At 39.9% G+C, this 11,592-nt stretch overlaps 1 protein-coding gene across 1 annotated transcript in view; it reads left to right on the top strand.

The window, feature by feature from the left end:
• tom1l2a (target of myb1 like 2 membrane trafficking protein a) overlaps positions 1–11,130 on the top strand; it is a 26,614-nt gene extending 15,484 nt beyond the window's left edge. The window contains exons 10-18 of the mRNA XM_010785537.1: positions 950–1,083; positions 1,569–1,611; positions 3,228–3,399; positions 3,826–3,940; positions 4,597–4,672; positions 5,348–5,422; positions 7,777–7,836; positions 8,365–8,401; positions 8,495–11,130. Coding sequence (XP_010783839.1) covers positions 950–1,083; positions 1,569–1,611; positions 3,228–3,399; positions 3,826–3,940; positions 4,597–4,672; positions 5,348–5,422; positions 7,777–7,836; positions 8,365–8,401; positions 8,495–8,640 — 858 coding nt within the window. The 3' untranslated portion in view covers positions 8,641–11,130. The remainder of the gene's footprint in view (positions 1–949; positions 1,084–1,568; positions 1,612–3,227; positions 3,400–3,825; positions 3,941–4,596; positions 4,673–5,347; positions 5,423–7,776; positions 7,837–8,364; positions 8,402–8,494) is intronic.
• Positions 11,131–11,592: the final 462 nt, after the last annotated feature.

Here is an 11,592-nt window from a genome sequence, read left to right as displayed (position 1 = left end):
TTTGTTATATTCCATGGAATGCTCTTAAGATCCCGATAGCAATGAATACATTAAATGCTTTGACAATAAATACATAAAAAAAGTCCTCTGTGGAAGCCGTAGCACTGTAAAAAGCTAGACCAATTATTTTCACCGGCCCGGCTAAAGTAACTGGATGGCCTACCTGCCTGTCAGCCTTCCATCTGTGCACAAACTTATCTCGTGCCCTCATTGGTCATGTGTGCGTCCGTGTGTGTTGGAGGAGGGGCTCTGTAAGGAAGTCTGAAGGAAGGGGCAGATTTTTTTCGGCTGCATACTTTCAAATTCTAGCGCACTCGAGCTGGTTTCTCCATTCTTACCTACCCTACCTTTAAGTGTTCCTTACTAATACAATCGCACTCTTTACACAGTAGAGAAAAAAACGTCTGACTTGCTCAATAATGGCTGCTTTGTAAAAAATAGACAAAATGAGTTTATTTTTCAGTAAACCTTCACGGATTAAGACTGCTGTATAATGTCATATCAATCAATCAATCAATCAATCAATCAATCAATCAATCAACAACTTTATTAATCCCGAAAGGGGGAATTGGTTATGAGCAGCTTATGTCATGTACACAGGCAGGAACATACAGGAAGAAAGCACACACCCGGGAGCCTGGATGTCGATCATTCCAATTGACACCATAAATAGTTCATAGCATCACAATAAATAAGTAAATAAATGATCAAATGTGTCTTTAGAGCATATCTACGCCCATATGGCAACAGATGATATTCATCTGCAAGAACATGACCTGGAGAGGCCAGAATGCTTTCTGCTTTCCGCAGAATCTGCTGGTTACAAAAGGAGTTTATGTCTCTCTGTTTCACTCCTCAGACTTGTTTTGGTTCTCCGTCCTATTTTGATTTTCTTTCTATTCATTGATTTATCAATCCATCTTGTCTATTGATGTTTCAATCTGTGTAGGAGCTGAACCGAACCTGCAGGGCGATGCAGCAGAGAGTCGTCGAGCTGATTTCACGCGTCTCTAACGAAGAAGTGACTGAGGAGCTGCTGCATGTCAACGACGACCTGAACAACATTTTCCTCCGATACGAGCGGTACGATCAATCAAACACTCAGCCAGACTTACGTTCTATGTCAGAACAAGGGCTGACGTGTCATGCTCGGATTTGTTAGGGTGTCGGGACCAGAACTATGTTTTATATTATCTCTGTTTTCAGTATAATTGTAACCTCTGCAACAGATGTTTTTTGCAATGTGTAACACCTTGGTCCAATATGTTTAATTGATGAATAATGGATGCTCGTTGGTCCTCTTATCGATGGTTTTAAAGAGGTGGCTCCAGCTGTGATTATCCCAAAGCTTACCAGTAAAAACTAAACATTCTGAGGAAAAAACATGCCAAACAGACATTTTTCAAGCTCAAACACTTCAAAGTCGCAAAACATTCCTTTAAAAACATTCCGCAGCTTCAAACTGTTAAAATGTGTCTTTTATGAGGTGAAGATAAAAGATGTTTAAGCGGTTGAACTTCACAGAGCTCGTGGTAAAACATTGAAAGGTGTGTGTGTGTTGCTCACAGGTACGAGAGGTACAGGTCGGGCAGAGCGGCACAGAACAACGGGGTGAGTACCATCAAAGAGAAGAAAGGATTTCCCCCACATTCCCTCATGGATCACTGTTTTGTGTTTGCTTGTTGCATGTTTTCAGAAAAATTCCCACCTCTTTTAATTCATCTGCATTTGCATCACCTGTGGTAGTTTTTCTAAAGATGCTTTGAGGGATGGTTCAAACGGATTTGCTTCACATAGCCATTTGTTGTGCTTGTTTTACCATTTGAGTATTTTAATGTATTATTAATTTTTCTAAAAGCTTACACAACACTTTAGTGCAGTATTCATATGTAATCCTAGTGCATCGCTTTTTTTGCTGTATCAAACCTGGAAGAGCCGAGCAAAAGAAGTGTCAATCTGCTGTTTAGAGCGTGTATTAGGGCTGCTCAATTAATCGTATTTTAATCGCGATTACGATTATGGCTTGCAACGATTACGAAAACAACGTAATCAAAATAAAACGATAATTTTTTTATTATTATTATGAATTTTTTTTTTTTCAGTTGAATTATACTTAAAGTTTTTTTCTCCAATAAATGGATGTTTTCAAAGTCAAAGAATAATCGCATTTAATAATCGCAATTACAATTATTGACCCAAATCATCGAGATAATGATTTTTACCATAATCGAGCAGCCCTAGCGTGTATTCTCCAGGATCAGTGATTCACCAGAGGGTCGGGGCGTCTCCCGCCTCCTCCCATATAGTGCTTGTGTTTGCCTGCTGCTGATCTCTCTGTGCTCTGTCTGTTTGTGGTGTGGCCAGCTGATGGAGGCAAGTACGATGCCAGCACCAGGTTCAATCCCAGCCAGTGTGCTGGAATGAATGTTAAAACGTCTGCTGGACTGCATGGAGCTAATGTTTATACCAGTGTTTCTCAAACTTTCTTCAATAATGTAAACCATTTTTTCAATGGAAAACATTTTCTGGATGTAATGCCATATCACTTGGTATTTGAGTCGCATTGAACTCTTTCTTTTTGATCATTTACAATTTTGTGAGGAATATAAACGTATCTTTTTCTCTGTTTTGCTTTCAACAGTGAATCCATTTTCTGTCTGCCATTCAATATCAAAACTGGATTCCAGGTTGCACAACGAATAGGAATATTGAGTGTACAATGTGGTTTATCAAAGTTATATAAACATTTTTATTTAAATAATTAAAGTATATTTATTTATTTATTTATTTAAGGAACTTGCTGATATTTTCTTCGTGAACTTCTAAAAACTCACGTACCCCTGCGTTACTCCAAAGTAGCCCAAGGGGATCAAATACCCTTTTTTGAGAAACACTAGCATAGAGCAAACAGTAGCTCCGTGTGAAACCAGACTCTATATGTCCTTCCCTTTTCGCCCTGTGTATTCAACCCTCAGTATTGTATCAGTGCATAGCCCTCAATCCACTCCCACTGACCCTCAGTGTTGTCTCAATTTGTGTAAATAGTCAATCCTGTAGGATGTCAGTAGTCTCTGTCTACAAAGGGTAATCGTGATGTAATCTAATTTCCTCCAAAAACTATATATAAATACATACAATAATATTTTTAATCTGTATATTGACATTGTTCATATCCATTCATAATTATTGACGGCCATCTGTCGTCTCCCTTCCACGCCCCGTTTCAGATGTTGAATGAAGCCACGGAGGACAACCTGATCGACCTGGGCCCGGGCTCCCCCGCTGTGGTCACACCCAGGATCAACAGCTCCAGCCCAACACACCGCATCGCAGGGGCCACTGCCTCCCCAGCCCGTAACCCACCTACAGCCTCGCTAACATCTGCAGTAGCGAGTATCGGTTAGTATCATGTTTGTTTTCCTGTGTGGAAAAAAAGAGAATGTGGTTACAGCATAACATTTTTTTTTGCCACTGATGTTGACATTTGGAGGCATAAACATACACAACCATGATTATTTTCTCTGTCCAACTATCATACGCTTACACACTCTCTCACCACAGTTGTAACATCGCTCCTCCCTAGTCTCTGCAGACTTGGCATCGGAAAAGCAGCCGAGTGTAAAAAAGGCTAATAATCTGGCTGCTAATGGGAAATGAGCCCGGCCACATAACTCACGCTTTTCCCTAGAAAGTCTCTGCATGCTATAGTACTCTGGTTAAAGCTTGGATATATTGCTCCTGAATCTTATTTCAAAACCCTCTAACTCTGCGTTCTCCTTCTCCCCCCGCCTCCCTCTGCTCTCCTCTCCCACTGTCCCTCTCCAGATGTGTCTTCAGACAGCGGGAGCCGACCCCCCTCTTCTCTACCGGGCCACAACAAGGATGACTTCGACATGTTTGCCCAGACCAGGACCAGCTCTCTGGCTGATCAGCGCAAAAAGTAGGCCTCCATTTTATTTCGTTTCTGGGGCAGCTAAGATCCTCTCATGTTATTTATTTTTAATTAAAGGGATATTCATAACCACCTTTTAATATTTAAAACAAATTCCACCCATGGGTACTTTTTTGTTCTCTGATGTTCAATGTGCTGAAGTTTAAACATCTTATCTGGTCTCTTAACCTGCTCTGACCACATTGGCTTATTGAATTTGCCAAATTAGTTTCGAAAACCTCCAGGGTAGGGGTGTTTATCTCTATAAAAACGTGTTATTTCTTGCTTCAAATTGAACACACAGGTGGAGCAAATTGAAGCGCTAAATTAAGGGGCAAGAGAGAGAAGTTTCCCAGTTGATAAGAATGCCAAAAAGTGGGCTTGTCTCAACCACACTGCATTGGCTTATTGTCAATTTAGACTACTTTTTCTCCTCAAACTGGGTCTTTCTGCCCCTTTTCTCCAGTCCTGGATTTAGTTTGAATTACTTAAGGTTGTTTTGGGGTTATTGGGGGCTAAGGTGTTATCCCTGCTGACCAAATCTCTCCCCTCCGTCTTTCTGCACTGTACGTCCTAATAAGGACAATATGGCAACACATATTATAAGTATTTTCTTTTTTACCACCTACCTATCTTAACTATGTTTTTTATGTTTTGGCACACAGTGTAAAGTACGAGGACCCTCAGGCTCTGGGCGGCCTTGCCTCAGCTCTGGATGTGAGACAGCAGAATGCAGGCGGGGTGAGTACGCTGATGCATGTCGTTTATTACAGCTTTCACCCATATTTGAAGTGTGGGTGTTGTTTACATGGCTGATGGTGAGCCTTTCCCGATCCACTCTGTCCTCGGCCCTCGGTCACTCCCTGCATGTGATGGTCTGTGATACTGTGTGTTCTGCAGTGACATTCGTCCTGTGTGCAGTGATCCTATATGTAAATATAAGTGAGTGACTGAAAATACTATTTAAATATGACTTCTAGCGTGAATTATCTCGTGACTGAATACACCATACTTTTGATTTCTGTAGTCTTTCTTCCTGTCCGAGCACACACTGCAATATATTTGTATTGTTATCGCCATGTAAACAGACGACTCTGAAATATGAACTGCAATACACTCAAACAGACACAAACAAGCGCACACACACAGTGGGGATTGTGCATTCCTCTTCTAGTTACTTTAGTTACTTTACATTGAGCTTTTTCTCCTTTTTTATTTTCCTCATTTTCATCTTTATGGAATTATCCTTTCCTGTTTTTTTTTTTACGTTCTCCTCTCCTTCTCTCCCACTTTGAAATGAAAGCTGTGTCTTGCACATTTGACCTCTCCTCTGTCTCTCTGCATTGTGAGCTCTGCTGTGGTGGGGCTCGCTACCTTTCTTCTCTTGTGTAAGGTGTTGTTCTGTTGTTGATTCAGCTGAGGGTAGAAGGGGATGATAACCCAGCAGATCAGGAGCTGCCCATAGACAGCTGGCTTATTACCCAAGGAATGGTGAGGACTCCATCCTCAGTGTGTCCTCCTTCCCCCCCCCCCCCCTCGTGTCATCCATCACCCCTGCTCCATAACCCGCATGAGCTGCTTTTATTTCTAGCCTCATCCATACCAGAACAAATATCCTCCTAAGAATCTCTATGACAAGGTTGGGCAATATATGAATCAGAATAAGAAAACCTTTATTTGTCCCTTGACATTTATATGATTACAACAGCAGATAAAGTGAGGAAAGGATTACACAATAAGTAAAAAATGAAAAACAAAACAATATGACGATTAATAATCACCACCTGTTTGGATAAATAGACAGAACTGCTCTAGACGGTGGCAGCAGAAAACATATTAATGCCACCTAAAAATAATCAATATCAGTTTACGTGTTCACTTTTAAGAATATTTGTTCAGCTTTACCGTGCCATGAGACATCTATTTGTGACTAGGAAGTAAAGCCATACTCTGTTCAAATCCACCAGACTCCTTTTAATAAAAACAACAATTTGACCTCGCAGGAAATATTCAAAATGTAGCAGACACTTAAAAACAGACCCTGTTCAAGTGGCTGAAATGTGTTTTTCCTGCCGTCTCCATACAGAAGTTGCTTAACTTTCCTGTCTGATTCTCCAGACTGGACGCGTGATGATGTCATCTATACTGAATGTAAAACCCCATTTCAAACAATCTGAACGATCCCTTTAAGAGATGAACGATTTGTCCTTTAGTGCTGATTATGATTCACTGTTTCCATTAGGGAGCTACTTATTTCACATCTGTTTTTATTAGTTGAATATGGCTATTGCAGGCAATCTTTCTAAATCAATCAACAGACTTTTTCTACTGGGACATTTTGCACGATTTTGGACTCTATTGACATTAAACACCCATAATTGATGCTTCCTACTTTTAATGCCGCCCCTCTATGGTTTGGTTAATGAGCCTGATGGGTCACCAGGAATTGTCATCACCTAGATTCATCTCTTAACACTCACATACTAAAACAGCAGGGAAGTACAGATACTACCGCTACACAGCAAGTTGAATCATTACGATCCCAAACAAGTTATCAAAGGGATGTGTCTTGCTGTGTTTTGAGGGTATTTGTCAGTTGTCTTCTAACTGTCTCTGGATTCTAGATAATACACTAGATATAGCTAACAAGAACCTCACACGTCTCATCTTAACCATAAACACATGAAGTAACTAACAAGTGAATCACTAGTTGTAACACTGTAACAATGGAGTAGCTGTTATGACTGTATATTTGCCTAAAAAAAGATTACACTTTGAACTTCTAGCAGTGTCATTTTTGTGATTTTCACACACTTTTCTACAGCTTTTAATCCCCCTGCATGTATTTTTATTTATTATTTCTCATGGATGACTTCCACTGCCTTGGCTTTTTATTCTGAAACGCTCCTTCATTGCGTAAACTCTGTCTCAAGAGGAAACCCCACCTGTGTTTTTGTAGTCTTTCACCGGGTCAAAGGAAAGCGTTTTTTTCTTTTATTCAACTTTGATATCAGGTCGATGTGGTCACATGATGACTTTGACTTCAACGCATAGGCAGTGAAAGGATGTGGAAGACTTTTGAGTATTGTGTGAACAAAAAGCATCCAAGTAGCTTTCCCAAATGTGTGTTACTCCTCATTGATGGACTTTTTCTTAAGCCACTTTTAAAATGTCCTATTTTTTCAAGCACACAATGCATCACACTTTTCCAGCAGTCTTTATTCACTGTGATCATTTGGTGCACACCCACACCATACACCCTGACATGGCTTCATCACATCATCACAGTTACTTCATGAAATGGTGTGTGTGTGTGTGTGTGTGTGTGTGTGTGTGTGTGTGTGTGTGTGTGTGTGTGTGTGTGTGTGTGTCCACATATGTGTGTGTGCCGTGGGATTACTCTGCCTCTCGACAGTCCCTGTGCTTTAAGCTTTTCCCATCCAATCAATCTCTTAATCACGTTCAAGTGATTCGCTAATTAACTAATGATGTGGAATAATTAACACTGCTGTGTGTGACATCAGTCGGCAGCTGTTAAGCCATGTCAGCATCATGAAACTAATGAGAGCAAAACACAACCTGGGAACTCCTGTTCTCGGGGAAGACAGCTGAGTGGCAGGTTGTTGCTCATGGTGAAACAATACGAGCACAGACTTGAGAGGGGCTGAGTGTGTCTTTTCAGCTATTTCTTTTTATCTCATTTTGAGTTTAATCATATTCTTCCTTTGGTGATTCCAATTCTTGTTATTTTTTTGTGTTTGTGTGTTCCAATTGTCTTTTTGGGTGTCTTTCTGTTGTGTGGCTTTGGTGCTGCCCGTTGGTTTGTCCATGGCTTTGCTCCATAGATCCCAGTACCGCAGTCCTCTGTCATGGATGACATAGAGGAGTGGCTCTGTGCTGACGTGGTGAGATTTCTTTAAGTTGATTTATACGTTTCCCCTTCTTTTTCTCTCTCTTCTGTTCTCCGTTTTGTTTTTCTTGGAGAGCACATTTCATCTCACATCACTGTCTACATTTGACTTTAGTTTCCTTTCACTTGGCATCCTTTCATTCACTGTAATCTAATGTACTTTAACCAATGCTGAATAACAGTTTATCGTGAGGTTGACTGCTAACATAGTGCTAACAATAGTCAAGGGAAAAAGGCTGCTATGAGCTTTGTAAGCGAGCACGTGGAGGTTTTGGAGTTGGGTTTACGGAGGCTACTGGTTGTCGTTGCCTGAGTGGAAGTGTGGAAGAATGCATCATAAGCGACTTTGTATGGATTTGTGTGAACTTGCATTTGACTCGTATGTTACTTCTTGTGTACCAGAAAGCCTGCTGTGTTGCTGACTGAACACAAAGGTTTATCACTGTCTCCTAAAACAAAGAAAACTCCACTCATAAAACCAAAATGTGCATATTATCTAATGGTGTTTTTCTCGTCTCACTAGAAAGGGGATGCTGCTGAGGAAGGGGTGACCAGTGAAGGTATAGAATCACAATTGCGTATATTCAATGAACTCCTTCATGTGTGAAATTGTGTTAATTTCCCCTTTTTTTTTATGAATCTGTTTCTTTCAGAATTCGACAAGTTCCTGGAGGAGCGAGCAATAGCTTCGGACTCCCTGCCGTCTCCCCCGGGAGCTCACCCTTCTCACCCTGCTCGTGCCGCTGATGGCTCCCACAAGAAGGCCGAGCGGACAGAGGACACCCTCTTTGCCTTGTAGACTGTTCTCAGAGACCCTGGATCTCTCTCCGGTGGCCTCTAAAGGTCTTCGTCCTAAATGATCCCTCCGAGACAGTCCCTCCTGTCCCATTTCATCGCTAACTGGCAGTGGGGTAGCAAGCTATCTCCAGCTCCTTGTCATTCTCTTGCCACGGTGTTGCTCTAACATGCAGAGATTGTTTACTGTGCACAACTGTTTTGCGCTTTACTATATATGGATGTATTAACCTGTTACTGTGGGATGTATTACTCGCGGCCCTGCATCTCATTTGTAACACTCCACCAAAGGAAGACAACCTAACTGGTCAGATGTGGTTTTTAAATGTGGTATATTACTGCGAAATGAATGGAAGGGTTCACAGGAGGTCCATGAATTGAGTCAGTACGGAAGCATACAATTGGGATTATATGTTGCTTCACTACATTCAGCTAATTGCTAATGTATGCATTTATTGTTTTAAAGATATGTTCTATGACGTACTACCAGCGCTGTGGTTATGGTTGATCCAGGCATTTTCTTTTCTCTGCAAATACTCCAGTTAGAGCTTTCGTAACGCTTTTAATACTGGATGTGTGGACAGCAACATGTGGTAATATTAACTGAAGCAGTATGGACAAAAAATGTATGTAAGCAGGCTGATCTTAACAAGGGATGTGATAGCTAAACTATATATATAGCTACTCTTGATGAGTGTATGCCAGCATTCCTCTAACCAAAGGAATACAAAACTAAAAATCTAAAAAGCACCAGTTAGGATTCTAATTTAAATGGCTATGGGGATGGAACGTGCCCATTAAGTGTTTCCTATCAAGCTACGATAAATTAGTTGGCTGCTTTTGAACGATTACAACATTTTTTTTTTAGCCATTCCAAAGAATAGTAAGGCTTTAATTAACAACTAGCTCTGAAATGAATCTGTAGAACAGTAATCATGTTCATGTGTTATAGAGGTTAAGGGATCACTAACAGTTATTTCCCCTACTATATTAATGTCTGCACTTTGAAGCAAAAACTGTATTTTGTCCTTTGTGTTTACGAGATGGTTACTATTTTTCTATGCGATGGTAAAAGGTCTTAAGATTGACTTCGTCTTGCACATAACTTTTGTATCTGTAATCGTAGCGCTGTTCACACAGAAGTGGATTGATAGAGGGTTCAATTAATGATTACAAAAACGTATAAGAATAGTAATAATGAGCTAGATGGACAGAATATGGCATCTAAATTAGCAGCTTAGTGGTGGCACCATAATCAACTCACATACAAAATGTATAGCTTACAATATTGCACTATTGAGTATTAAGTGTGTATCCGTATAGAAAGAGCTTAATTTACCCTAAACTATGTAATCGATATACCTCATAATATAGCAATTTGAGTTATAACACATGTATTGGCTTATGGATCGTATCCAGAAGGCAGAGAGGTTTATGTGTCATTCCATCCCCTTATTGTATTTTTTTCTAGTTTATGCAAAAACGTGTTTAGGTCCTTTATCATGTATTTATTTGTGGTTGAGGCTGAAGAAGGCAGCAAACAAACACAATACTTTCTTTGATTTGTGCAGGCAAAGGCAAACTTATTCTTGGTTTCTTTTCATTCAGCATTATTCATCGGCTCCTGTTGTAGCTGCTGCCAAGCATGTCTGATTTCAGCAAAGTATCTCTGACAGGAGTTCCTGTTGTCATTCCAATTTTTTTGCTGAGGCTCTGGTTTGTTTTACTGATGCACTGCACTTGAAAACTTGAACGATTTTATTCCTTTTGTCAATTAAAGACCAAAAGCTTTCTTAAAAAGGGCATCCCACATTTTTAGAAGCTTAATTCCTACATCAACATTACTTGTCAGTAGAGGGAAACATTCCTGATTTCTTATACGTTGTTAACATAATTGCAATGGTGACATTATACAATTCTGTGTCTGCATAATCATTATGTTAAATATTGACATGTATTTTAGTTGAGTAAGATTAATGATTTATGAGCTTTAACTTTTTGTTTAATGCATGTGGTTATACAGGTTTAATATGGTCGCCAGGTAACTGAGATAATAGCGTTACATTTACAATCAACCATTGTGTTCACTTTAAAACAACCTTCTACAATTGCAGGCTGAACGAAGTAGTATTAAAAACGTAACATGAGATCCTTTAAAAGGGAACTTGAGTATTTTTCAGTTTGTGTGTTTAGTATCTCTTGATCTGTAACGGATTGTTTTGTGTAAGTTGCTTTTATGAAGCTTGAGTCCTGATTGCAACATGCATTCCTCTGATTTTTGGCTATCTCAAAATGGTTACTGAATGTCTTTTAATACTAATGAAGCCGATCAATCAGCTGATATTTGTGGACATGGAAGAGAGGCTAGTTTTGTTTCCATGCCAGTGTGGCTGTGCTGTCTGCTGCCATTACTAACGGTCAGACTTTGTTTGACCTAATGCACGTATGTAACTGCCCAATAAAACACTAGCAATGTGTGACCGCTACCTCACAACTGTTTGTGGTTATTTTACAGTAAAAGGTTGCATTTCAAGCATTTTCTCCTTTTCCTACTTCCTCACACACATGCTGATGCAACCCAACCGTAATCTTGCACTGTACTGACCATTCATTGTCACATGAGCCTCCCCACCATCCCCCCCCCCACACTCCCACATGTTGGTTCATGTACATAAGATCCACTCTGTTCAAATAGAATAGCAATAACTTACTTTTGCCTACCCTGTTTACATGAATGGTTTGTTACAATTCTCATTAGATTTACTGAAAAGGAGAAAGACAAAACTAAAAATGAATTGTAATTTTACACAAAAGTCCCTCTATATCATATTTTCTAGTGTTTTGCCTTCGTTTTTACATTTGCTAATCAGCTAACTTTCTAATTAAAAAAATATATATATTCAGTGTATTACACATTCATTTACCTTTCAAAACAATCTCACAAATGGACTCCTAC

This window comes from Notothenia coriiceps, unplaced genomic scaffold (genome assembly GCF_000735185.1).
Source record: "Notothenia coriiceps isolate Sejong01 unplaced genomic scaffold, NC01 NC01_scaffold00000886, whole genome shotgun sequence".
NCBI classification, from domain to species: Eukaryota; Metazoa; Chordata; class Actinopteri; order Perciformes; family Nototheniidae; genus Notothenia; species Notothenia coriiceps.
This window is presented reverse-complemented; position numbering and strand designations above follow the sequence as displayed.